The sequence below is a fragment of the Oncorhynchus masou genome, chromosome 27, assembly GCF_036934945.1.
Source record: "Oncorhynchus masou masou isolate Uvic2021 chromosome 27, UVic_Omas_1.1, whole genome shotgun sequence".
NCBI classification, from domain to species: domain Eukaryota; kingdom Metazoa; phylum Chordata; class Actinopteri; order Salmoniformes; family Salmonidae; genus Oncorhynchus; species Oncorhynchus masou.
In genome coordinates this window covers 53,686,149-53,712,858 of record NC_088238.1, presented here as the reverse complement: position 1 = coordinate 53,712,858, position 26,710 = coordinate 53,686,149, and the positions used below count along the sequence as shown (strand labels likewise).

At 44.4% G+C, this 26,710-nt stretch overlaps 3 protein-coding genes across 8 annotated transcripts in view; 1 reads left to right on the top strand and 2 right to left on the bottom strand.

The window, feature by feature from the left end:
* si:dkey-28a3.2 (uncharacterized) lies at positions 1-10,432 on the bottom strand. 3 transcript variants are annotated; one of them, XM_064940706.1, is made up of 8 exons: positions 10,270-10,432; positions 5,696-9,416; positions 3,465-4,391; positions 3,198-3,247; positions 3,046-3,107; positions 2,492-2,809; positions 2,279-2,384; positions 1-2,170 (listed from the first exon to the last, which is right to left on the bottom strand). In XM_064940706.1, exons 2-7 carry the CDS (start codon positions 9,185-9,187, stop codon positions 2,287-2,289), a joined length of 4,947 nt encoding a protein of 1,648 aa, XP_064796778.1. In that variant the 5' UTR covers positions 9,188-9,416; positions 10,270-10,432; the 3' UTR covers positions 1-2,170; positions 2,279-2,286. The 3 variants fall into 3 exon arrangements, with proteins under 3 accessions (XP_064796778.1, XP_064796776.1, XP_064796779.1); XM_064940704.1 differs by having other exon boundaries at positions 1-2,020; positions 10,270-10,431; XM_064940707.1 differs by having other exon boundaries at positions 1-1,973; positions 10,270-10,431.
* Positions 10,433-11,184: 752 nt separating this feature from the next.
* LOC135516412 (zinc finger translocation-associated protein-like) lies at positions 11,185-17,558 on the top strand. 2 transcript variants are annotated; one of them, XM_064940703.1, is made up of 5 exons: positions 11,185-11,655; positions 12,163-12,687; positions 13,047-13,385; positions 14,585-15,070; positions 15,205-17,558. In XM_064940703.1, exons 1-5 carry the CDS (start codon positions 11,520-11,522, stop codon positions 15,672-15,674), a joined length of 1,956 nt encoding a protein of 651 aa, XP_064796775.1. In that variant the 5' UTR covers positions 11,185-11,519; the 3' UTR covers positions 15,675-17,558. The 2 variants fall into 2 exon arrangements, with proteins under 2 accessions (XP_064796775.1, XP_064796774.1); XM_064940702.1 differs by having other exon boundaries at positions 15,202-17,558.
* Positions 17,559-17,935: 377 nt separating this feature from the next.
* rtn3 (reticulon 3) overlaps positions 17,936-26,710 on the bottom strand; it is a 37,012-nt gene continuing 28,237 nt past the window's right edge. For all 3 annotated transcript variants that reach the window (XM_064940699.1, XM_064940701.1, XM_064940698.1), the window contains 3 exons: positions 25,260-25,306; positions 20,708-20,766; positions 17,936-20,558 (listed from right to left, as the gene is read on the bottom strand). In XM_064940699.1, the coding sequence (XP_064796771.1) occupies positions 20,510-20,558; positions 20,708-20,766; positions 25,260-25,306 (155 nt within the window). In that variant the 3' untranslated portion in view covers positions 17,936-20,509. The remainder of the gene's footprint in view (positions 20,559-20,707; positions 20,767-25,259; positions 25,307-26,710) is intronic.

Below are 26,710 nucleotides of genomic sequence, written 5' to 3'. Positions count from 1 at the left end.
TAGAAAAAAAAAGGGTTTATTAGTACCGAAAAGGCATTTGAACATTCCCTTTTAAAACAGACAAGGTAGGAACCAATTCAAAGAGGTACATTCTCATCAGGTGTCATCATACAGCGTGGTCAGTGTCCCCTGTACATTTACAGTCTGTTTACAGCTGTACAAGAAGAAGTTAATCACAGTACAATCTGTTTTCAATGCATTTTCAGTCTGTTAAGACCACAGAAGACTGACTTCCAAAGCTTCGTGCTCTATAGGACGTTAATTGTCAGTATATCGGTGAACCAAAACCACCACAAATGGAAGTCCATTCCACACATTTTCTGTTACATATAGGAAGTATAGAAACATCCAAGCAGCAGGCCAATGGATCTTACATATTTTTTTTGTATGTTTAAAAAGTGATAAAAAATACATATGCTGATAATTGATTGTTAAATCAGGGATACAATTAAATAAAAAAATGTAATAATCTATATCTGTGCCACTGACTGATTGTTCAGACTAAATAAAAGGCATTAAAAATAATGTATACAGTATAAATAGACAAGGAAATATGAATCAGATTAGAAACAAAATGTGATCGGCAATCAAATACATTAAAAGGGTTTTGACATTTCACCACCCCTTTAAACATAACGATTGTGTGTTGTATTTACAGTGCAGAAATACATTTGTCAAATCAGCATTACAGAAACAATGTTTACATTTATTAAAAGGAAGAACATTATTATATATTCCAGAACAACGATTTATGAAAACAATGTTTTGTGTGTCAAATAATTATTTCAAAGAGTCAGTCTTGTAGATACAGTATGCTGCAAGAAACATAATTATACCAGTACTTTTTAGGACATATTTAGAAAACCCTCATGCAAGGATGTCCCTTGTGAAATGTAATGTAATGTAAAAGGGAAGAAATAAAACTGATGGTCTTGGACCTGAATAACAAATTGTTAATACAGTACAAAACTTTATACAAAACTGATAGTATTTGTGAGAAATATTAAATAAACATATCATTAAGTAAAATTATAAAATGTACTGTATGTACAGACGAATATCAATCATTGAACAATTGATCACCTGTAGACCATTTCAATAGACGCATGGTCTCCTAAGTCAAATTCACAGGTCTGCTATTTACCCTTAAAAACCTGGATCATATAGATCCTGGTACATTGAGGAGTAAGGACACATTCATTCAGATTGAAGAACATCACTGACCTGTTTGTAATGGATACATAATAGGGAGGTTAAGTTAACACTGTGCTGTGTATTGAGGGAGAGCCCTGACTGTGCTTTAGTATGTTATACAGCACAGCGACATTATAGAGCCCAGTGACATCCCTCATTGATATATTATTTTGGTTTAGGGCACAGGAGACATGGTGTTGTAGTAGTAGTAGTGAATGATTATCGCTACAAAATTGCGCTATCAAAAACATCAAGGCGGCCTCCCGAGTGGCGCAGTGGTCTAGAGATTCTGGGTTCGAGTCCAGGCTCTGTCATGGCTGGCCGCAACCGGGAGACCCATGGGGCAGCGCACAATTGGCCGTGTCTTCCAGGTTCGGGGAGAGTTTGGCCGGCAGGGATGTCCTTGTCCCATCGCGCACTAGCGACTCCTGTGGGGTGCGGGCACAGTGCATGCTGACACAGTCGTCAGGTGTTTCCTCCGACACATTGGTGCAACTGGCTTCCGGGTTAAGCGGGCATTGTGTCAAAGAAGCAGTGTGGCTTGGTTGGGTTGTGTTTCAGGGGACGCACGGCTGTCGACCTTCACCTCTCCCGAGTCCGAAAAGGAGTTGCAGCGATGGCACAAGATCGTAACTACCAATTGGATACGACGAAATTGGGGGGGGGGGGGAAAGGGGGGAAAAAACCCAGCAAGAAGATACATTCGTGGGTGTGTGTAGATGTGTGGGTCTATCCCAAAGTTCATGAGGTAAAGCTCGCCTCTTGTCGTTCCATGTCCCCTATACAGATATACAGTTCCAAGTTTAGTTCATCCTTTGTAGGGGAACTGCTCCGGAAAAGATAATACACAAAAGAAAACAGCAGAAATGTTTTCACTTCCTCTATTGTTTTATGCTGTCTGGAATTGAGCTATTTGTGCTTCTGCAAATTAGGACAAGTAGGTAGGACGTAAACAATGTGTCGCGAAAACGTGTTCCTACAGACAGACAAGAAAACACCCCTTGGTATACAGAGAGCTACGGTCAACATTATGATATACAGACATGGATGGTGTCTGTACAGTTATGAAGGCTCAAATGCTCACCTTTGCCCTCAGAGTCTTTTAATCGCTCTGGAGCTTTTGCTGTTCGTCGGGTATGACGAGTCCTCTGTATCAACCATTACTTCTGCTGGGAGGTTGGCACTGTCCCCTGAAACAAAATGTGCTTGGATATAACAGAAATACTCAATACCAAATTTCCCCATCGCCAGGAACAGGAAGAACTCTGAGCCCTCTAATATAATACAGCCTAATTACCTCCCATCGTCCCACTGTGCTGCTGCAGCTGGCTGGTAAAGAAGCGTTCTCTCCTGGACACCTGCTCGTCCCAGGCCTCTAGGATGCGAAGGTGCTCCGGGGACTCCAGGCTCAGGGTATCTGGGTGGGCCTCGTCGATGTGGGCCCTCACCCCCTCCAGGCTGTGGGAGTACTGGAGCTCCCCGCACACCATGCACACCAGCAGCTGGTTCAGCGGGTCGTAGTCCATGAGGTAGCGATTCCTCCATACAACATCCGAGATGGCGCCGTCATAGTTGTCGCCAAGATCGTCGTTTAGGAAAAGGAGCTCTGATTCGTCTATAGGAAAGATAGTGATATTGTGAGACATGGAACTTTAAGATTTTGGGAACTTGTCAGTCAGGCCAGTAGACTGCAAGTTCTACTAGTCCATGATGACTTTCTACTAGCCAGGGGTCCAACATATTTGTATAAATATTTGGGCTTGTTTGCCACATTTTCTACTAAGGCAATAAGGTTACTCTAAGAAAGGCCCATAGCTAGATTAAAAGACCTAGAAGTATCAAATGTATTACCTTCTAAAGGTTCAGTTTGGCCAAAGTCAGGAAAGTAGCCCATGTCTGTCTCTGTGGAAGTACTATGGAAAAAAGGACATCAGTTATGATTACTACCAACACACACATTGAGGTAACAGAAACAGAGAGAAGTCTGAAAACGTGTCTCTCACCTCAGACGTAGTTCAGAGTCCTCGGAGGTGTTGAACCACCGGTCAGGATCCTGTTCCATTGGTTGAGGAAAACAGAGTTACAGTCAGCCCTAAAAACATTACCTGACCAAGAGGAATGAATGTTGCCCAAGGCTGAATCCTCATCCCTTGGTATCAATGCATCATTTAAGCAAAGTTACGGTTCAGTCAATGGTTAAACATACAATTCTGACTTATTACAATTTCATATGGCCTTTTCTTTGAAATGTTGACCATTGAAAATGTTACCTGTGTCTCCATCTCCTCAAGCAGCTGTTGAGGATGATGAGTGTTAGGGATGATGGGCTGCCAGTTGACCGAGGGCCTCTTCTCTGTCATCTCCCCATCTCTCATTGCTTTCCTGGCTCTCTGCTCCTTCTTCCTCACCCTCCAGTACTCCCTCTTCTTCCTCAGAGTCTCCTCTTCCGACTCCCCCGGCACTGGCTTGGGCGGACCCATTGGGCTTATGTAGATAGGGCTTTTGGTGAGCCCCTGCAATGTCGGCAATCGTACATTTTGTACATTCCCACTTTGAGAAATCTGAGCACCTTGATATTTGAAAGGAGTCTGTGTTGGGGTGAAAGAGGATGTTTGACTGGGAGACTGAATGGGTAAGAGTTTTATGCTAGTCAACGGGTTGGGAGGAGGTGTGAGAGTAGCGATGGGTGAGGTATCGGTGTCTGAGGTTTCCTGCACTCGCAGTCTCCATTTTAGAACGCGGGGCGAGTCAGCGCTCGATCCTGGGGCCGCTTCCTGTTGGTTCTCCACCAATAGCAGCCCGTCTTTTTTCCCCTCACTCAATGGGGGGACAGTGACACCACCTCCAAAAGGGAGGGACACGGTACTGAAGCTATGAGATGTCTGTGGGGACCCTGTGTCACCAATGGGTGAATTGGAGATACTGGTACAGTTGACAGGAGGGTTGAGCTGTGTTGTATCATATGTCTGTCCCATGTTGGAGGTGGTGGGGTCTCCAACCAGAAGTGTAGGGATGTTGGTGTCCATGCTGAGGCTAGCCTTGGGTCCAGAAGCAGGGGGAGATATAGGCTGGGGAGAAATAGGCTGGAGAAGTGGGGAGGACTGCAGTTTGAGCAATGGTGCTGTATGTAGACCGAAGCTTCCGCTTCTCTGCACTGGTCTCTGTGTGTGTGTCTTCACAATGAGGAGATTCGAAACCTGAAACACAAATCAATGAATACGTTTACATTAGTTTTATGACACAATATACAGAATCATTTATAACCAAGGTTATTTGATCTATTTGTTGATCTTTACAAAAATGTACTTGTTTAGGTTTGTCCAGTTCTCAGAATATATATCCCATATATATCCCCCTCTTCCTCAATTAGACTGAACAAAAATATAAAACGCAGCATGCAAAAGTGTTGGTCCCATGTTTCATGAGCTGAAATAAAAAATCCCAGAAATGTTTCGTACACACAAAAAGCTTTTCTCAAATTTTGTGCACAAAATTGTTTACAACCCTGTTAGTTAACATGTATCCTTCGCCAAGATAATCCATCCACCTGACAGGTGTGGCATATTAAGAAGCTGATTAAACACCATGACACAGGTGCACCTTGTACTGGGGGCAGTAAAAGGCCAATCTAAACTGAATGACGTCGTGTGGATGAGCGGTGTGCTGATGTCAACGTTGTGAACAGAGTGGCGTGATGTTTTGGTATGGGCAGGCATAAGCTACAAACAACGAAAACAATTACATTTTCTTGTTGGCAGAGATACCGTGACAAGATCTTGGAGGCCCATTGTTGTGCCATTCATCCTGCCATCACCTCGTGTTTCAGCATGATAATGCACGGCACCATGTCGCAAGGATCTATACAAAATTCCTGGAAGCTAAAAATGTCCCGGTTCTTCCATGGCATGCACACTCACCAGACATGTCACCCATTGAGCATGTGTGGGATGCTCTGGATCGATGTGTATAACAGCGTTTTCCAGTTCCCGCCAATATCCAGCAACTTTGCACAGCCATTGATGAGTGGTACAACATTCAGCAGCCTGATCAATTCTATGCAAAGGCAATGTTGCGCTGCTTGAGGCGAATGGTGGTCACACCAGATACTGACTGGATTTCCGATCCACACCCCTACTTTTTATTTAAAGGTTGTCTGTGACCAACAGATGCGTATCTGTATACCCAGTGATGTGAAACCCATAGATTAGGGCCTAAAGAATTTTACTCAGTAAAATCTATAAAATTGTTGCATTTATATTTTTGTTCAGTATAGGTTCATGGTATTTCAGTTGGACTTGACAGTGGGCCTGACCAGAAGACATGCTGTAAGCACCGACAATGCTTTGCAAACTACATCAGTTCCACACTCCAATTGACATAACCCTAAAACATACTTCTGCCTCAAATTTAATTGAAATGATAGGTATAGGGCTACCATTGTGAATGACAAAATCTGCAGTGATGAAATGTAATATCAAGATTACAAATGACATCCACACACCTGTGCTGCTTTGAGGGCCAGTCGTCTGCCGTAGTCCCCCCGTCTCAGCCCCCCTCCTCCCTGCCTGACCGTCCTAGCTCTCTGTTGCCTCTTCATCATCCTCCAGTACTCCCTCTTCTTCTCCAGAGTCACATTCTGGCCTGTCACCGCTGGGGCGTGCTGATGTTGCTCAAGTTGTAGTTGATTTTGAGGTTGTTGATAAGGTGGTTGTTGTTGATTTTCATGTTGTTGATGAGGTGGTTGTTGTTGTTGTTGAGGCTGATGGTGTAGCTTCGGGGGTTCTGGGGAGCAGCAGTGGTGGTGTCCTGCTTTTTTGGCACGCAGCCTCTGGGCTCTGCGAGGGAGGGGCGGTTCATTGGAAGTTGCCGTGTGGGACCAAGAGTGTGAGGGTGTGTGAGAGGGGGGTTCAGAGGGAGGGGGAGCTGGGAAAGACAGACTTTCAGTGCAAGGACTTGACAAGGGAGAGTCCTTAGGATGAGGACTCAATGGACAAATGGTTACCTGGCAGGATGGCAGGGCGTCAGCGTCCACCTGCCATCCTTTGACCTCCAACGATAGGTCACCAGACAGGGAGACCTTCTCCTCATCTTCCAGGGTGAGCAGAGGTAGATTTGGCTTGACCTCCATCTGGACAGAAGCATCCTTGTAGGAACATGTCTGAGGATTACTTTTACAAGGCAGCTGTTCTGTAATACAGTCTGGCTGTTCTGTTTTCCAGTCAGCCACAGTGCTGAGCGATTCCTCCAGCAGCTTCTTCATAGAAGCCACCACCAAGAGAGTGGTGGCCTGGCTGTCAGCACTCAAGGCTGGGTCTGGTGGCTCGGTCTGTGGTGGCGGTGAACACCGGGACGGTTTGATATCAACACAGAGGGGTTGTTCCAGTGGAGGACATGGAGCGTCTGTTGAGGTTGATTCTCTCTCTTGTTTGATTTGGTCTCCCTGTGGAGACGTGGACACACTTGTGTTTGAGAGAGGCTTGATAGTCAGTGTGTTGTTGACAGCTAATCGTGCTAACCTTTGGTTACGCCTCTTGTGTGAGGCAGTCTTTCCCCTAGCTTGAACTCCTTGCCTTATGCGGGTGGCTCGGGCCGCCCTCTGCTCTCGTTTCTTTACCCTCCAGTACTCTCTCTTCTTAGCCATCTTTTCCTCCTCTGTTAGCTTTGGGTCCAAGTTGAGCGCTGATGATGCTGTAGAAGCTTTGACAGCCATCTGCATGACCCAGCTAGCCGGCTTCGGTATCGCTGTAGGCAAACCAGGAAAGGTGTTTTGAATGTTTTGAGGGTGTGTGAGGGTGATACGACTCTGGGGCTGGACGACTGTGTGTGGATTAGGGAGGTTTTTCGGGGGGCTGCCTGAAACTAACTTGGGAGGCTTTCTGATTGACAGGCTGATGGGAGGACAGGAGACATTAACTTGAGCAGGACGGATTAGAGGTGGTGGGTTGACCCGTATTTGATGTACCACATTACTAGATGTATCACCAGTGGTTTGGGGAAGCAGTTGGTGTTGGCGGTGTATGTTAGGGCTGGTAAATGAATTATTAACAGGCATTCCACCGATGACACCAATTTCATCCCCTGTCTCTTTTGCTTCTGTAATGAGATACATTTGGGGAATGGTATTGGTCAATGTACCGTCCTCCTTGATGAACCCTCCAATGGTCTCTGAGGCGCTGGTGTGGGTAGGCCCATTTCCTGTTGGTTGTGGCAGTGTGTTGCAGCCCGCCGCTCTCGCCTTCCTCATATCCTCCAATATGCTCTGGTACCGGTTGACTCTTCGCATCAGAGCATCCTTCTCCTTCATCTTAGCTCGGACTTCCACTGACAGCTTAGCTCGCTGTTCCCGCTTCTTGACACGCCAGTATTCCCGCTTCCGGGCCACCCTCTGCTCGGGTGTCTCCGTTGGGTCCTCTCGGAGTGCGTTGCAGGTTTTGAAGGCTGTCGCATGACAGGGGGACTTTCTCATGTTTCTCTGACCCAGGAAATTCCTTTGGGCGTCAATGAACCTCTGTCTCGGAGTCCTACAACGGACCATACCTTGGCTAGTGTTGATAAACTGCCCTGGACCAAGGAGCCTTCTGCTTGGTTCCCCTTCTAGTTTAAAACCAATGACATTCGATGCCATGCCAGTCTGCATTGTTGGTTCAGCGTCCTGCGGATTCTCTACTTTTACCTGAACAGTCTGTTGATTAGCGTTGACTGCAGTTAGCTTAGCCAGGACTGAATCCTCAGACTCCCTTTTGACTACAACGCTAGCCACTGCTCTGGCGTTTTTCAGCAGGCGTCCGGCTGAGATGAACGGGACCCTGACTCTATTAACACACTGCCTATGGCCCTGTCCACTCAAAGCAGACGGAGGACGTTCAATGACCACGTTGGGTAACATTCCAGCTTTTTGCAACGTTATCTCCATGTTCGTGATTCTCTCTCTAGTCTTCGTTAACCTAACCGCCTGCTTCGCTCTCTGTTCTCGCTTCTTGATGCGCCAATTCTCTCTGCGCTTGGTGGCTTTGTCCTCCTCAATCTCCAGTGTAGCTGATGTGTTGTTGATACAACTAACTTCTTGGGCTGTGACCGGGGCACGCTTTGTCCCACCTAGTTGTGTTACTTTCATCCCTATAGGCCTTCCCTCTGGTTTGGGAATGAGGGCAGGGGTAGGCTGATTGGTCACGATGGGCAACGCTGAGGTAAAGTTAGCAGTTAGCGGTCCAGGCTGAACACGCACTGTAACTTGCGTCTCAGTTAGCGCATCAGGCCTTGATACACTCTGGGTGGCCAGTTGCTTCTGTGTTGACACTACAGGAGAGCTGCCATTCAGAACAGTCAATCCGCCCTGTGGTTGGCGAGTTGCAGAACCTGAGGGTCTCACAGCCACTCTTCCCAGAGGCAAGGAGGAGCCACTGTTGAGCAGCACTCCGTTGGGTTTGGCTGAGGTAACCGTTCCGATCACAGTGCCCCCTGTTGGGGAACTTTTCACCGCCATCTTGCAGACCATCGCACCTTCTCCTGGACCTGCACTGGACGTTGGGGACGGAGGCAAGACTTTGTCAAGTTTTATCCTCTGGAACCATTTCTCCTTTTGGTTTGCTGAGGAAGAGTATTGGTCCTCTTCTTCAGCACTATGGTTCAGATGATAGGAGACAGCAGAACCCTTTCCCTTTAATAAAACTACAGGTGCACCACTGACATTGGTTTGGTAGGAGCCATCGCTATTCAACAAAGTGGGGGCAGACCCTGCCATTGAACAAGAGGCACTGGGATTCAACACCATAGAGGTTAGGGTCTTATGGACTGCATTTCTGCCCAAGGAGTTACACACTCTGTTTGTATCTTTTGCCCTCTTGACCTCTGACAGCTTGGCCCTCTGCTCTCGTTTCTTGGTCTTCCAGTACTCTCTCTTTTGGGCGAGTGTGGCATCGTCGAACTCTGAGGCTGGACGGTAGCGCTGACCCCGTGGGCTGCCAGCCCCTCCAGTTCCCTTGGTGGTTGGCATGCTAGTTGCTGATTGGTCACCTCTTGTGCTCTTCACTAAACTGTGCTGGCTGCAGAATCTTCACTCATCCCACTCTCCTTCGTCCAATGTTCACCTGATATGGATGCCGTCAGCCTTTAGCCTACATTGTCGTATGCTATTGAGTAACATCCTATAGGTCTTGTTATGTCCGTCTCCCATCTCTGGTGGTCACCAGCCACATCTTGACATTAACAGACAACGGATGGTCCTGAAAATTAGAACAAACAACACGCTTAGCGAGACAAATATACGAATCTAATAGATCTTGGGAAATTTGATTGTTTGCTGACATATATCACATCTTGAAGTTGTTTTTAACTGCTGCCAGTTTAGAACCAAATTAATAAACATACTTCTTCAAACCACATGGTTGCACCCCATTTGTCCATCCCAAAATTAAAGCTAAATATTCAATAGAGTAAATTATATATTTATATCATTGTCAAGTATTGGCATTTATTAACACAATTTCTGGCTGGCTTAGATGCGTCCTTTATTTGATTAAAGTCAACAAGAAATAACTTGTGCACACCCTATTTAACTGATTTATATAGGCCTAATTAATAAAATAATTTGTGGTTCCTAATTTAGGCTGTACAAATGTAATATTTTTTTGGCATATGAATCCTGCAACGCATCCAAATGCAGGCTGTGTTCGCTCTCTGACAGCCAGCATCAAAGAGCATGCACAACAACCAGGAAGAGAACAAATGGCACTGTCTCTTTAAACCAAGTCCTCCGTCTATCACAAATTATGTCTGTCGTGTGCCATTTTTCATTCTTTATTTATTCTCATACGAATACCAAATGCAGTGTGCGGACGAGTGCTAAAGCAGAGCCACAAATTCAAACGAAAACCCACCGGAAAATGTGACACATTTGGTGATATTTATGTCTCTACCAGCGTACAATGGACAATTTCTTCCTCCTCCCCTGTCCTCACGGACTGGCGTCTGTCTGTGTGTGTTCCTTGTCTAAATGAATAGAAAAGCGTAAATCTAAGCTAGCGGTGAAAGAGTAGGATGGTTGAAAAGGTGTGAAAAAACATGCATTTGCATTACCTGGTAGTTAGACCTAACTTTCCGGGATAGTTTGTGCACGTTTGGACAGATATATTGTCAGGACACAGCAGCTACTTCCCTCGAGCCAGCCTTTCTCTCTATCGATGCCTTCCTTGACAACGTTGAAAAGTACCAGGATGTGGGACCTTGCTGCTTGTGTGTAAACTGCGTCGCGTGGACAGACACAAGCCTCTTAAAGCCGTACTACCACAACAGGGGACAAAATTTGGTTTATAGATCGTCAAAGAAATTGAGCAATTTCTAACCATATACTGTGTCTCCAAGATGCCACACCACGCTATAATAAAGTTGTATTCTAGACTATTGGTAATATAATCGTACCATGTTGGAAAACTGCACCAATCAATAAATTAGAATCCAATCAATTAAAGAATTTGTCATTTAATATCTGTTCTAGAACATTTGACAGATGCAACATTTCCAAATATTTAAATTATAGACAATGTTGCTACCAGTGTTATATTTATCCATGGTTGCGAATTTGAGCATTTTGGCAAATATTTGCACAAGGGAAATATATAAGTATTTCTCTCAATACCTCAATAGTTCACTATAATGAACACGAAGTAATGACAGCGCAAGATACATTGTAATGATGTTCACTGAGATTATGCAGAAATCAGTGTACAGAAGGAATTATTCATAAATAGTGGAAAAGTAGGCTGACTATGGACACCCATTGGGGGGACATTTCAACAGCCCCCCCCCCCCCCCCATACTTATTTAATTAACCGTTGTCTTTTAAGTAAGAAAACAAAACCATGGTAAAGTGTTACATGTTTGTCCAATTAATTTTGCAGTAAAACCTAACCTACACACATCTGGCCCCTGGGTGTGCGTGTCGCTGCGTGAATGCCGCTACTGTCTCTTTAAATTTACCCAGGAGCCCCTTAAGGAGCCCCAGGGGCCCCAAGCTCGGCTCCCCACCCTGAAGACAAGCAGAGCCTTAAAATACAAACAAGAGGCCGCTATAGCTCATCATGGACAGGATAGGCTCACACCCGAAGAAGGATATAAAACCGACCAAATATCGTGGCGATATATGAAAAGTTAACTTTGCTCCAGGTTGAGTGCGTGGGGGGACGAGGGGCACCCAAAAAGCGATGTGTCCGTTCGTGGTCTAGATAGCTTGCAAAACGCGTGCTGAACGATTCTCTAAAAATACAGTTCCTACCTGGCCTATCAGAGCGAATTGAAAACATTAGTAAATAGTGTAACGTTGCAGAGTAATGGAAGAGAAAGAGACCGGGGAGAGCGAGCCTGTGGTCCTTCCGTGTGCTGAGCAGGCAGATTCTCTCTCATTAATAATAAGCGGAGAGGAGGAAGCGACGCAAGAGCCAAGTGACTTGGGACACTGTTCAGGAGGTAAAGATTGTAATGTTTTTGTTTCGAGAGTACGGAGACTCGACCCTTAGTCTGCTCTCCACCCTTTGTCACAGTTAATCTGTGTGACGGACAATGCCATCAAGCAGCATGGCCCTCTTGTCTCAGTGGCTCCACTATAAACAAAGGCAAAATACCATGCTGGTTGCTTGCTGTGATGCACAGTCGCCACCCAGCGGAAACTAGCGGCGGCTAACTCGTCTAAATGGAGTCGCTGCCCGGTTTCTGATGGCGGGGGTTCCGTGCGAAAATAGAATATTTTCCACAGATTAACGATTTTATTATGAACCCCAATTATTGTGTCTGGTTATTTCTAACGGAATACATAAATCTGGTAATGTCGGGGTATGTGATAGAGCCATCTGAGAAATAAAAATATAATTATACGTTATAGAGCTTTGAAATGTACTGCTTCATTACCTGGAATAACCTATACCTATTGCATGTGAATCTCTTAACTCGTTCTCTCACACACTCTCTCTTTCCTAGAGAAGGATGGTCTGACCAATGGCCAGGTGGGCGATGATGACGAGGAAGAGATGGTGACCCCCCTTTGGTCCCCGGGCACCAGCTACTGGAGTGTCACCGAGGGTCCGGACTCCCCCTTCCTCCTTTCTCCCATCCCGGGCCCTTCTGGACGCAAAGAGAAGGTCCAATGCGCCTCCCGACCCGGCCTCAGCCGCATCCCGGGCAGGGATCATCGGCGCTATTACCACGAGTACTGGCGCAGCGAGTTCCTGATGGACTTTGACCCCCGTCGCCACGGCATGATCTGCATGGTGTGTGGGAGCTCGCTGGCCACGCTCAAACTCAGTACCATCAAGAGGCATATTAGACAGAAGCACCCGGACTCTCTACTGTGGAGCGCGGCCGACAAGGAGGTGATCCGCTCGGGCTGGGAAAGCCACCTGAGTCTGGAGGGGGGCCAGAGGCTGTACTGTCCGGCCGGAGGGGTGGCCGCCATCTCCCAGGGACAGGAGGAGGAGCTGCTGGACTGTGCTCACCACTCCATCGGTGGGTGGGGGTTTCTGGAGACTGGGATGGAATGAAATGTCATGGCCGAGTTTGATGATAAAGAGTTTCAGGATCTTGCAGTTGGTGGCAGTATGAGCATGTCTGTTAAGTGTTTATGTTGTACAGTCATGCTCATACGGCCAAGATCCACTTTTACAGTCGTGTAAGAGGGTGATGTCATTGTGCAGTGGCTTTATGGAGTCGTAAGAAAAAAGGCTGCTCTTGTACCAATGATCTAAACCTGAATTGTCTTTTTACAGATGGTTACGTATTACATTTTTATGTGATTGTCAAACTATATTTTTTGATTTACTTTAACATTTAAACTGCATATCCCCTCTCCACTTTACCTCTCATAGGAAAACCTGGTGGTATGGTGTCCCCCAAACTCCAGCCCCGGTCTCCGACCCCATCACCCCCTCCCTCAGTCCCCCTCCAGCAGGAAGAGCTCCCCGGGCCCTCTGCCAAGACCCTGGAGCGCTACCTGAACGACTCGCTCCACGCCTGGTTCCGACAGGAGTTCCTCATGGAGTACCAGGCGGAGGAGGGCAGGCTGGTGTGCATGGTGTGCGGCCGCCCGCTGCCTTCGCTCCACCTGGACCACATCAAGAGCCACGTGCTTGACATCCACCCCCAGTCGCTGGTCTACAGCTCGGAGGAGAAGCACTGCATCCTGCAGACTTGGGCCCAGACACATGGTGAGACTGAGGGAGGTAGGACGTGGGGGTGGTAAAAGGACCGGGAAGGGAGTTATTCTGCAACTGTGGCTTCCTCTTTGTCATTGTTATGATTAAGGGCATTGATGAGGGCCGAAACGTCAAGCTTTTAATAGTTGCTTGAATAAAATGTGTTTTTAATGGTGAGCTAGCATTGCAGCCTTTTCATTTCAGTCACTGTGGCTTTAGGACGTTTTATCAGCTTCTGTATGTGTGTGGTTTGAAGTGAGTAGGACTGATTTTATTTTTGTTACATTTGTTTGTCTCGGTGTACAAAGGTAAACCAGTTACATAGATTTGTTCTGCAGCACTGATCTAAAAGGGCTTTTGTTCTGATAACAATTGAAACGCTGATTAATAGCCATTTATATCCTTGAATATACACTGAGCATACCAAACATTAGGAGCATCTTCCTCATACGGAGCGGCAGGTAGCCTAGTGGTTAAAGAGTTGGACTTGTAACCGAAAAGTTGCAAGATCGAATCCCAGAGCTGACAAGGTAAAAATCTGTCATCCTGCCCATGAAAGGGCAGTTAACCTGCTGTTCCTAGGTCGTCATTAATAATAAGAATTTGTTATCAACTGACTTGCCTAGTTTAAATAAAGGTAAAATAAATATTGAGTTGCCCCTCCACACCTTTTGCCCTCAGAACAGCCTCAATTCATCAGGGCAGGGACTCTACAAGGTGTTGAAAGTGTTCCAAAGGGATGCTGGCCCATGTTGACTCCAATACTTCCCACAGTTGTGTCAAATTGGCTGGATGTCCTTTGGGCGGTGGAGCATTATTGATACACAGGAAACTGTTGAGCATGAAAAACCCAGCAGCGTTGCAGTTCTGGACACAAACCGGTGCACCTGGCACCTACTACCATACCTTGTTCAAAACCACCTAAATATTTTGTCTTGCCCATTCACCCTCTGAATGGCATACATACACAATCCATGTCTCAACTGTCTCACGGCTTAAACATCCTTCTTTAACCCGTCTCCTCCCTTTATCTACACTGATTGAAGTGGATTTAACAAGTGACATCAGTAGAGGATCATAGCTTTAATCTGGATTCACCTGGTCTGTCAATGTTATGGAAAGAGCAGGCGTTCTTAATGTTTTGTATTCTCAGTGTTTATATCCCTTACTAAACTCTCATTCCTCAACCCCGCCCCATCCCTCCATATCAGAATCCGACCCTCTAAACGACTTCATCAAATCTGAACCCAACACCAAAGACGAGAGAGATGCTGGGGTGGATTTCTCTGATGACCTGGAGACCATCCAGATCGGCTCAGACACGTATGCAGAGGACAACGATGAGGCGTTATCCGAGATACAGGACGTGGTTGATAGCGTTGGTGGAGCTCCAGAGATGACCTCTCCCATACCCCCTCTCCCTCTCCACCAACCCAGGAAGAGGCGTCTCCGTGGGGGCTTCCCCTGGCGGCTGCGCCTGGACTACATGGTGGCCTACGGACCCCAGGGTCGTGGCACCTTCTGCATGGTGTGCTCCCAAGCCCTGCCCATGGCCAAGGTGAGCAGCTTCCGCCGCCACATCCAGGAATGCCACCCTGAGAGCACCAGCCTGGCCCGGGAGGAGAGGGATGCCATGGCCGAGGCCTGGACCAAAGAGGCTCCCATGGAAGACAACCCTGCCGTGCAGATGAAAGAAGGTAAATATTCTAAGTTCCAACCAATGTAAAAGACAGACTGTAGCTACTTTCAGAGAAAGAGGAAATACTAAGTGATTCACCAAATGGTTTCTGCCCTCTTACTGACTGACCCCCCCCCCTCTCTCTGACAGAAGTGGACCCCAGTAACATTGTCATTCTCCCTGTGGCGAGAGAGATGGCCGACAACAACAACAACCGGACCACCAAGATGGCCACCACCAAGGCCGTAAAGAAGGAGGAGGGGGTCACCACCATGCCTGCCACTCCGGGGCGCCACGGCCACTACCCGGGCAAGGACCAGCGGCGGAACTACCAGGTGCGCTGGAGGATGGAGTTTCTGATGGACTATGACTGCCGGAGACACGGGTTGATCTGTATGGTGTGCGGGGCAACGTTAGCCACTCTCAAAGTCAGCACCATCAAGAGACACATTCAACAGGTTCACCCTCATTCTCTGGTGTATGGCCCCGACGAGAGACAGCAGGCCCTGCTCAGCTACAACCAGACTGCCCTGCACTTCGTCCACTCGGATGACTGTTTCTCCTCACAAGACCACGGACACACGGCACTGGGACAGACAACTGCCGGCCTCTTTGTCCGCTAGGACGAGGTGCGCCAGGCGTGGTTCTTCTCTATCCACCCCACTTTCCTTCCTTTCCAAGTCTCTCTTTCTCAGGAAGTTAGAAACAAGGCTTGGTAGAGCTCTGTCATGAGTTGTGCAGCGACTGGCACAGTTGGTGATTGTTTCAGCGAGCATACAATATAGCACTTCCTGTCCCAAAAATGTACTAAACCTAGATTTGGGTGTGCAGGTGATTGAATGAGAGGGTGTTTGAGGTGAATTGCTAAAGACAATGAACAACACTTAAAGATGTGATCATCTTTAGTGACTCAATTACATCCCGTTATTTAAAAAGGAAATTCCTTGTTTACAATGAGGTAAATAGGCGTCCTCCAGAGATTTGTTTCATTCTTGAATTAGAAGATCTCATCTTCCATGTCTTCTCCAGTGTCACAGCACTATTGTTACAATGGCCCACAGCTATTTCTGATGATCTTATTAGCAAAACAAAGCTGCACACACAAAAATCTATGTAAATAGTGTTGAATATTTGAATTATTATGATTTACTTTTACAAGCACTTTTACACGTGGTTTTTACAAAAAATGTTTGTAATTACGGCCATTTTTTCTACTTCACTGATAAAATGAAACGATGCCACGTGAATGTCATTTTGCATGGGAATTCTGAAGTCATGCATGATTGTGGAGGGATTGCCTTCTACAGCTGAAGCACTTAGTTTATGAGAGCATTCTAGCTTTATTTATAGAAGATTTCACATGCAAGGCTTCCATTTCAGTAACTCACATATTACAAGGTTTATGCAACAATTAACAACAATTAACTACATAAAAAAAATGGCAACAGCATCAGGAAATAAATCACCAAATTAACCACCTCTGAAATGACCCCCTCACTCGCCCTTAATTCAGTGACCTCTGAAATATCACCACCAGGAAAAAGAACAACTCAGGGATTGTCTGTTTTTCCATCTGTGCTTGTTTGTTAGCTTGTCAAAAGTAGCACATTGGTTGTCATTAATTTTAATTGTTTAACTGTCAACTGTAGTTGTTAAGGGTCCTATCGGATTCCAACAACAGTGAAAGTAAAGTTGTCCAGTGCACAGCTGGAACAAACGACAGGCAACAAAAGAGTGTGAACGACAAACTACACTTACCATGACAACCGTTTACAACCCATGGACTTAACTGTCTCATTCAAAGAACCAAATGGCAGCATTTGTCCAGTTGTTATGTGGAGAGGAAGGGACATCAGTGTTGAATATCACTTCCTCTAACCTAAGCTGCCTGTGTTGCTGACTTCGGCTGTGTGAAAACGTTACTGACTTTCAAATCCTTGCTTTCTCTGTCCTTGTTTCCTCAATTCCTCTCAAAGCGCATTGCAGGTCCAGGGGGGCCTTCGATCTTCTCTAATGCGCTTTGAGAGTTGAGGAAACAAGGACGGAGGAAGCAAGGATTTGACAGATGTTTTCAGACACAGCCCTAGTTGACGCAGTGGGCTTGTTGGCATACAGGGGATGGGCAAGGAGAGGTGAAATAATTCCATCTGAGCTTGGAGCGGCCACGGAATCAGGTTGTAAGAAGCTTTGTGACTCGGCACTTAAATGTACAAAAATAGGACTTAAATATGGCAAAGTGATTGAATAAGAATACACCTTGTCTATTGCAATGATTTACATGTATGTTTGTGTCAGTGTGTGTATAGGGGACACGTTAAAAATACCCTTTGGTGGTACTTTGTTAGCTTGGGTGAGGACAAGCAATTCTTTTTTTTAAAGGGACTGATTTCATTGTCTTCCCTCTTTCTTGTTTCTCGAGTATCTGCCCTGTATTCAACCTGTACATGGCAAAAGGTTGATATGCATTCTGTCCTCAATGAGCCTTGTAATAAAAAGAAGGATCTGAATAATTGTCTGACTGGTTATCTGGGGAATGTATTAAACATTTTGGTAAAACTGACTAATCAACGGTCATTTTTAGACACATCCGGTGATAACCATAAATGAATGCATGCATTAATACCTGATTGGGTTTACCATGGCTATTAAAGAAGGACCTACTTTAGGTTTCTCAACATGCAGGGCTAAAATAAATAGCTGCAGTATAATCTTCTGATCAAAACCAGTCATATTACCTTCCATCTGTGAAAACTGGACCCAATCTTATTTTTATTTTTTTAATTGTTTTAAATCTTGACTCAATTTAATCCCAACGGTTCAGACATGCTGAAATATTTACTCTTCAAAGTTGTAGAGCAGACCACAGATTGACAAACACATCACCCCAAATCTTGTCCTTGACATTTTTTATTATTTTCACTTTGACATCAGTACAGGGATCACAATGTTTTCAAGCTCCAGAATGTGAACTTGTCATTGACAGCTATCAGATCTGAGATGTCGGTTACCAATACAGTCAAAAGCAAAACTAAGACTACCAAAGAGAAGGAAGTCCTTCAAAATCGCCCCTGAAAAAACCCACTCCTGCAAGAATTAGATTTTTTTATAAGATAGAAAGGCAATGTGTCAAGGAAACTTTTTCAAATGTTCATGTAGATTTATCATATTTTGCACTAAATCAATCAAGACTAAAAGGAGGTCTGCATTATAATCTATTGAAAACATAGGGAGCATTGCCTTCCTTCCATGACAAAGCGCCCCATGAAAATCCTGACTGTCTGGAACACCTATTCATCGTGAGGTCCTCATCAGGGCTACTGAAGGTTCCTTTCGTCCAGCATCACAAGGACAGTGGTTTACAGACATTGGATACGTTCAACTGTGGGTGAATGTGTGAGTGAAAAAAAAAACCCCATCTAGAACAAAAGTCCAATAGTGTGAGGTAATGAGTGGAGGGTTGAGTAAGACTTTACTCTATTGAAGAAAGTAGTGTGTCCAGTGACTTGGGATTAACTGTCACGGAGTTGGATATACACACATGCACAAGGAAACCAAGAAGCTTTGCTGCTCCAACTATGTGAGGCAGTGTGACTACTGACAACATTGGGGCCCAATATGAAACACTGGTTTGCATGCATGAAGAGATGTGTTCCATCAATGTTGCAGGGTAACGTTCGGCAGTTAAGACATTTGAGTAGTGATGAGAGGCAATGTGAGAACGCTCATTGTAGAGAGAATGCTCAAGTTGTTACAACAGTAGTCGTTTAGCTTTAGTGCGAAATGTAGAGGGATTGCTCTGAAAATGACACGCAAACTTAGTTTGGGCACAATGTCTATGATTATTAACAATCACAGTAGGAGCTAGAACCGGCCATTATATTTTTCCCCATCTACAAATTGCTTTTAAAATTCCCTTCGAAGACACTTTGCCATCACAGAAACGTAGCAGTAGCCTTAAAATAGTAGACCACAGTTTTTATTGAAATCAAAACTATTTAAGCAATCACAAATAATTATCTGAACAAAACAAATTATATGATACAGCCTATATATGAAGTGTGAAAATGTGTTTCCAGCTTATGCAATGACATTCACATCATGGCATTCAAATAAAAAACAAATACATTGCATTTGAGGCTGCTGAGAGGAAAATGGCACGGCACAAATGGAATGGCCTCAAACACCTGAAAACCATGTGCTTGATGTATTTGAATCCATTCCACTGACTCCGCTCCAGTCATTACCACAAGCCCGTCCTCCCAATTAAGATGTCACCAACCTCCTGTGACTACAACACCCACCAGACCTCTTCCTGAACCCATCGTTTCAGTTATACTGCTAACTACCTTCCAAAAAGCTAAGTCTTTGAACCCATATCCAACCGTTTTCCCAAGAGGTCTCACTGGAGAAGTCAAGCTGTTATGAAGCTCCATGAAGATACTATGGAGCATTTTACAGAGCTAGAAAAGAGAGTCTACAGCAGCAATCCTAAGTAATAATCATATCACTAACAATTATAATAAAACCGGTGAACGTGAGACTTTGACATTGATGACTTGAACAGTAGCTTTAAAAAAAAAACGAGTTATGACTACTGTAAGAGGGAGTTCCCCTTTTCTAAAAAGCAGCGGCAAACTGTTTCACACAGCAGAGAAAGACAGAGCCTGTTGAATGCATTTGGTAAAATGTGACTACAAATCAAAATGGCGCGAACTACACCAAAAGTATCACAGCTGGTTCAGTGTTCCAATCCTTTTATTTCAACCTGCTCATGGGATCTGAAGTTCAGTGCATTGCAGAAACGTTATATATACAAGCCTTTAAGGTGAAGAAAACAACTCCATAACAGGCCAATCAGTAACAGTGAAATCCCAGTACCAGGTTCAAAACAACTTTTTTTTTTTTTGTTTATCCATACAAACTGCCACACAGAGAGAAGGAAAAAGACTAGCCACAAATTACACCCAAAAGTTTATTTATCAGTTAGCTCTTTTTAAAACTTTATTTAATTTTTTTAACTTATGTTCAGTGAAAGGCAGTTAAAAAGTACAGACATCTGCTTTTTTGCAAAACAAACACTGGTCCTAACTTGTCAATGACACTCCCTACACCCTCCCAACTTTACACTACAATACCAGCTCATTGATTCAGTCTAGTTCACTTGACCCCTGCATCAAAGACAGGTGTTATGCCGAAGCGTTACATCACTTCCTCCCGTTAGAGACGCGTTTCCTGCCGGCGCAGTAGGCACCATTCTTTTTCTAAATTCTTGTAGTTAAGCTGAGCGGTTTACATTGAATATTGAGTAGCATTTTAGATGTTTTTTCTACCTAGCTGGTTCAGTGCAGATGGTAGGTGGGAGGGAGACAGTAGGGAAAGAGAAGGGTGAGGGGGAGGGAAAGGGGTTTAAGATGGGATAAATGTGATGAGGATGGTGATTAAGATGTATGAGGGTCAATTATTCAGCTTTCGTACGCTTGATGGCTCCAGGGAGTTTCTCTTGCAGCCTGGAAGAGAAAAGATAAACAAAATAAAAACCATCAGAATATACCAATGATCACATGACAGCACTGACACTAAGTTTAGGTAGATTGAACTCCGACATCCTGTTGACAGAGAAGAGTACATTGAAACAGTCTTGGTGGGGACCACTTACTTGGCCATTGTGGTGTTGACTTGAGTACGTGCGATTTCCATGTAGTGATCAATCTGGGTCTGGGGAAGAACGAGAGGAAGGCAACTGAGTTTTAGTCATTTACAGTCAGACTCAAAACAGACCTGATCTATAAAACAATTTTTTTGTTGTGCAAACAAAATTATAAACTGGTTCGAGCCCAAAATACTAATAGGCTGACAGCCGTGGTATATCAAACCGTATACCATTACATTGGTAACCAGTTTATAATCGCATTAAGACACCTCGGAGGTATGTGGTATATGGCCAATACACCACGGATCAGGGCTGTAAGCAGAAACTCCACGTTGCGTCATGCATAACAGCCCTTAGCCGTGGTATATTGGCCATATACCACACCTCATGACGTTGCCCTCTTTGGGTACAGCAAGCCCCATCCCTCTGTCTTCTACACCCAAGCTGCTGTGGTCAGAGAGAGGCCGTAAATTCCTGGAGGAGATTGTGTCTGTCTCTATACTGTGGCCATGAGGAGATCAAGGAATTTCTTCCACCTCACAGAACTTAAGGTCCGAAAAACATTTATGTTCTGGAGAAGGTATACAAGATCGTTGAAGAATCCAGCTACGAACTGGTCCGTTTGGTACAATTTTGTGAAACAATAAGGCCACATTATCACAACGCTGTTTATATAATAGCCTCAGATATGAGGCTTACATCTAATTGTTGAAAAGATGAATGAGTCAGGATGATGCTGTATGTGAAATTGTGTAATGTGATTTTGTACTGTTTAAATTAAAGAAACTCCCATTCCCTTGAGTTTAACTAAATCATAGGACCGCCCATGAGCACAGTTATGGTCGGGCATCCTGGGACAGGCCCTTTTCTCCTCTCCCGAAATAAAACCCCCACTGAGAATTTCTCAACAGACCACGTTGCTCTCAATTACGAGAGGACAAAGGTTGCAGACCAGAATGCTGAATCTTTTAACCATCCCACGTGTTTAAACTCAAGACAATCGATACCGACAGAATAAGAACAAGTCTGATATGAATTACTCGTCTGCAGCTAGGAATTCGTTATCATTGAACGCCAAGACAGCCAACCGCCGAAACAACTATTCAATAACGACATGAATGAATGTCACTCTGAACTACCCATTATGAGAACGAGAGAGGATGGACAGACTAACAGAAACAAACTTTTCAGAGGCCCGACGACAATGAGCGTAAATATATATATATCTCGATTGCAATTGTTCCCGAATGAGTGAGCGTTCATGTGCAAAGGATTAGCATTTCAATTGTTAGAATGATCAACTCTGTCGTGACTTCTCATCTGACCCCCACTCCCCATGTCTAACAAGCTGCCATGCCGGTTTAGCCTACTAGGGCACATTCCCCTATCATTTCTTGTAACCATATTTACTTTGTTTGTGTGTGCACTTCTGTGATTGTTAAGTTGGTTAATAAATAAAATGAAGACAATTGATGTATGGATGACTCATAGTGAAGACTGGGTTGGTGCAGATAACCAACAATTCACGGCGTTTGGAATGAGACTAACGTGAGGTAAAGAAGAATTCATTAAATCAGAAGACTATTGATCAGATATGAAAATATCTGAATAATTATATTAGGAAAATTATAACTTTGTAATCTGAATATTTTCTTTGGTTCCGAATTCCTAGTTAATTGATTAATCAGTTTAATCGCATAATAATTACAGAGTCATTTGATAAAGATTAATCTTCAGTTTAATGATGCCAAAGACACGACACCTTGTGTTTTATTGCGTAATTAGAAGTCAAGAGCTAAAAACACGTCAAGTCAGATACAGTATTACGGTTGTTATGGTTACTTTGCACACTGTGTTTAGAAGAGTAAAATGCTTTCCTTAAATGTTATTTGTCACATGCGCTGAATAAAACAGGTATTAACCAACAATGCTGTTAAGAAAATCCCCATGCTTGGACCATGTTAGTTTATTGGTGATGTGGGCGTCAAGGAACTTGAAGCGCTCAACCTGCTCCACCTCAGCCCCGGTGAAAATAGGGGCATGATCGGTCCTCCTTTTCCTGTAGTCCACAATCTCATTGGTCTTGATCACGTTGAGTCAGAGGTTGTTGTCCTGACATCACACTGCCAAGTCTCTGACCTCCTCCCTATAGGCTGTCCGTCGTTGTCGGATATGAGGCCTACCACTGTTGTGTCGTCAGCAAACTTAATGACTGTTGGATCGTGCCTGGCCGTGCAGTCATGAGTAAGAAGGGAGTATAGGAGGGGACTGATCATGCACCCGAGGGGCCCAAGTGTTGAGGATCAGCATGGCAGATGTGCCGTTACCGACCCTCACTACCAGAGGGCGGCTCGTCAGGAAGTCCAGGATCCAGTTGCAGAGGGAGGTGTTTAATCCCAGGGTCCTTAGTTAAGTGATTAGCTTTGAGGGCACTATGGTGCTGAACGCTGAGCTGTAGTCAATTAATTGCATTCTCACATAGGTGTTCCCTTTGTCCAGGTGGGAAAGGGCAGCGTGGAGTGTAATAGACATTGCATCATTTGAAGAGCTGTTGGGGTGGTAAGCAAATTGGAATGAGTCTAGGGTTTCTGGGATAATGGTGTGGATGTGAGCCATGACCAGCCTTTCAAAGCATTTTATGGATACAGACGTGAGTGCTACGGGTCGGTAGTCATTTAGGCAGGTTACCTTAACTGTTCTTGGGCACAGGGACTATGGTGATCTACTTAAAATATGTAGGCATTACAGATTCGGACCAGGAGAGGTTGAAAATGTCAGTGAAGACACTTGCAATTTGGTCAGCGCATGCTCGGAGTACAAATCCTGGTAATCCGTCTGGCCCAGTGGCCTTGTGAATATTGCCCTGTTTGAAGACCTTACTCACATCGGATGCAGAGAGCGTGATAACTGGAGCAGCAGCACAGCCAGGTTTCAACTGTTCTGTCTGTAATAATAATAATAATAATAATAATAATAATAATAATAATAATAATAATAATAATAATAAGACCATGCTGGTCATTTATGAACATTTGAACATCTTGGCCATGTTCTGTTATAATCTCCACCCGGCACAGCCAGAAGAGGACTGGCCACCCCACATAGCCTGGTTCCTCTAGGTTTCCTCCTAGGTTTTGGCCTTTCTAGGGAGTTCTTCGTAGCCACCGTGCTTCTACACCTGCATTGTTTGCTGTTTGGCGTTTTAAGCTGGGTTTCTTTACAGCACTTTGAGATAACAGCTGATGTACGAAGAGCTATATAAATAAATTAGATTTGATCACAGTCGTCCAGAACAGCTGATGCTCTCGTGCATGTTTCAGTGTTATTTGCCTTGAAGCGAGCATAGAAGTTATTTAGCTCGTGTCACTGGGCAGCTCTCGGCTGTGCTTCTCTTTGTAGTCTGTAATTAGTTTGCAATCCCTTCCAAATCTGACGAGCGTCGGAGCCGGTGTAGTACGATTCGATCTTAGTCCTGTATTGACGCTTTGCCTGTTTGATGGTTCGTCGGAGAGCATAGCGAGATTTCTTATCAGCTTGCGGGTTAGAGTCCCGCTCCTTGAAAGCGGTAGCTCTAGCCTTTAGCTCAGTGCAAATGTTGCCTGTAATCCATGACTGCTGGTTAAGTTATGTACACACTGTCAATGTTGGGACAACGTCCTCGATGCACTTATTGATAAAGCCAGTGACTGATGTGGTGTACTCCTCAATGCCATCGGAAGAATCCCGGAACATATTCCAGTCTGCTAGCAAAACAGTCCTGAAATTTAGCATCTGCTTCATCTGATCACTTTTTAAAAATGATATAGACCAAGTCTCCGGTGTTTCCTGCTTTAATTTTTGCTTGTAAGCTGCTATCAGGAGGATAGTTATGGTCAGATTTGTCAAACGGAGGGTGAGGGAGAGCTTTGTACGCATCTCTGTGTGGAGGAAAGGCGGTCTAGAATTTTTTGCCCCCCTGGTTGCACATTTAACATGATGATAGAAATTAGGTAAAACTGATTAAAGTTTCCCTGCATTTAAGTCCCCAGGCACTAGGAGTGCAGTCTCTGGATGAGCGTTTTCCTGTTTGAGTATGGTGGAATACAACTCATTGAGTGCAGTTTTAGTGCCAACCTCGGTCTGTGGTGGTATGTAGACAACTACGAAAAATATAGGCCTCATTTATGTAAATACAGGATCATTATGTAAATGGAATACCATTATTTAACCGGACACTGAAAGCCATCTTGTCACTGACAGTAAAACAGACTTTGCATGTCGAATCAGCCTTGTGCTATAACGCTGATAAGGACACAAACAGCCCCCAACGACTCATAAAGAGGCTAGTCATTCGGTGAGGTCACACCCAGTGGAACTAGTTGTTGCCTGCCAAAGGATGACGCCGTCATAATTGTCATCAATGCTCATGGGACAATCCAGAACCATATATAGGTCTAACTCAAGGTACATTGTTTCACCAGCATGACTCCAGTCTACCTAGCTCTAAGGAATGGAATAATTTAAAAAAGTTCTACTTCTATGATGTCACAAGACAAAAAAGGTCATGGGTCAGACTCACCTTGTTCTTCTCATAGAAGGGGGGTACAGCAAAGAGGAGGATGTCAGCTGGAGGAGAGCAACAAAAAAAAAGAATTGAAATGACAGTGGAATAACACAGGAAACAACCAGCAGCTGACCTCTAAAGGCACACAGGCCTTTATAAAAAAGTTAGTCTATCACAATAATAATAATGTTGCTTTCAGGGATGTGGACAGTGGAAACCATTTTACCTGTAAGACATCCCCTGACAAAAACAACCAATTAGGCTTTTACCACCCAGGAAACTGGGATGGTGTCAGATGCCATTAAACGAGTTCGGTGTCGTTTGAAAAAGCAGCAGGCCATTGGGTAGTGCTGATCAAATGAGCCAAATTGTATGAAGCCACAGTCTTTGCCGCCAGTGACCTCAGACCGTATCATCTATTTTGTCTAGGAAAAGGTCCCGGTGTCGCTGGACTTAATGAGCGTGACATGCTTACAAGACTCTAGCAAGACCCACAGGGAGTTCTTGTCTCACTGCAATTGTCTAGTGCTTCTATTCTAAGCAATGCTGTTCAGTGTACCACAATGCTAAGCATTTTAGTGAAGGAATTGCACAGTCAAAAATTGTGGACTTGGTCTTAATTGGTCCATTGAGATCGAACTAACCTTTCAAAAAACAAAACATTTATAACCTTTTGTTAAAATGGAAAATTTGATTCATTTTCTAGCACATTCTATGACCTTTGACCCCATTTACAGCGTGTCCAGTTGGTTTAAACATGCATGAAACATAGGATACTAAACAACCTTAGTACTAAATGACTTAAATGTAATGTAAATGTACTACACCTAGCGACCTCACCAAGAGCTTTTAGCCTTTTGGTATTGTAGCCAACGGTGGAGGCAGGGAATAGAGCCCGGGTCGCTGGCGTGAAAAGAAAAACACCCTATGCACCGTGCCACTTGCTGGGAATTCTAACGTGGCCCCGATTTTTATTTTATTATTTTAGGATCCCCAATAGCAGACACCAATGGCAACAGCTAGTCATACTGCGGTCCAACAACGAAAAAAAAAAAAAAACTTTTTTTACAAGTTACATACATTAACATGCAGTGTTTGTGCATTTAGCAGTAACACAGATCGTGCATGTGGAAAGTATTCAGAACCCTTAATAGAACCCTTCTCCACTTTGTTACGTTAGCCTTATTCTAAAATGGATTAAAGATCACACTTACAGTTGAAGTCGGAAGTTTACATACACCTTAGCCAAATACACTTCAACACAATTTTCACAATTCCTGACATTTAAGCCTAGTAAACATTCCCTGTCTTTGGTCAGTTAGGATCACCACTTTATTTTAAGAATGTGAAATGTCAGAATAGTAGAGAGAATTATTTATTTCAGCTTTTATTTATTTAAACACATTCCCAGTGGGTCAGAATATCACACACTCAATTAGTATTTGGTAGCATTGCCTTTAAATTGT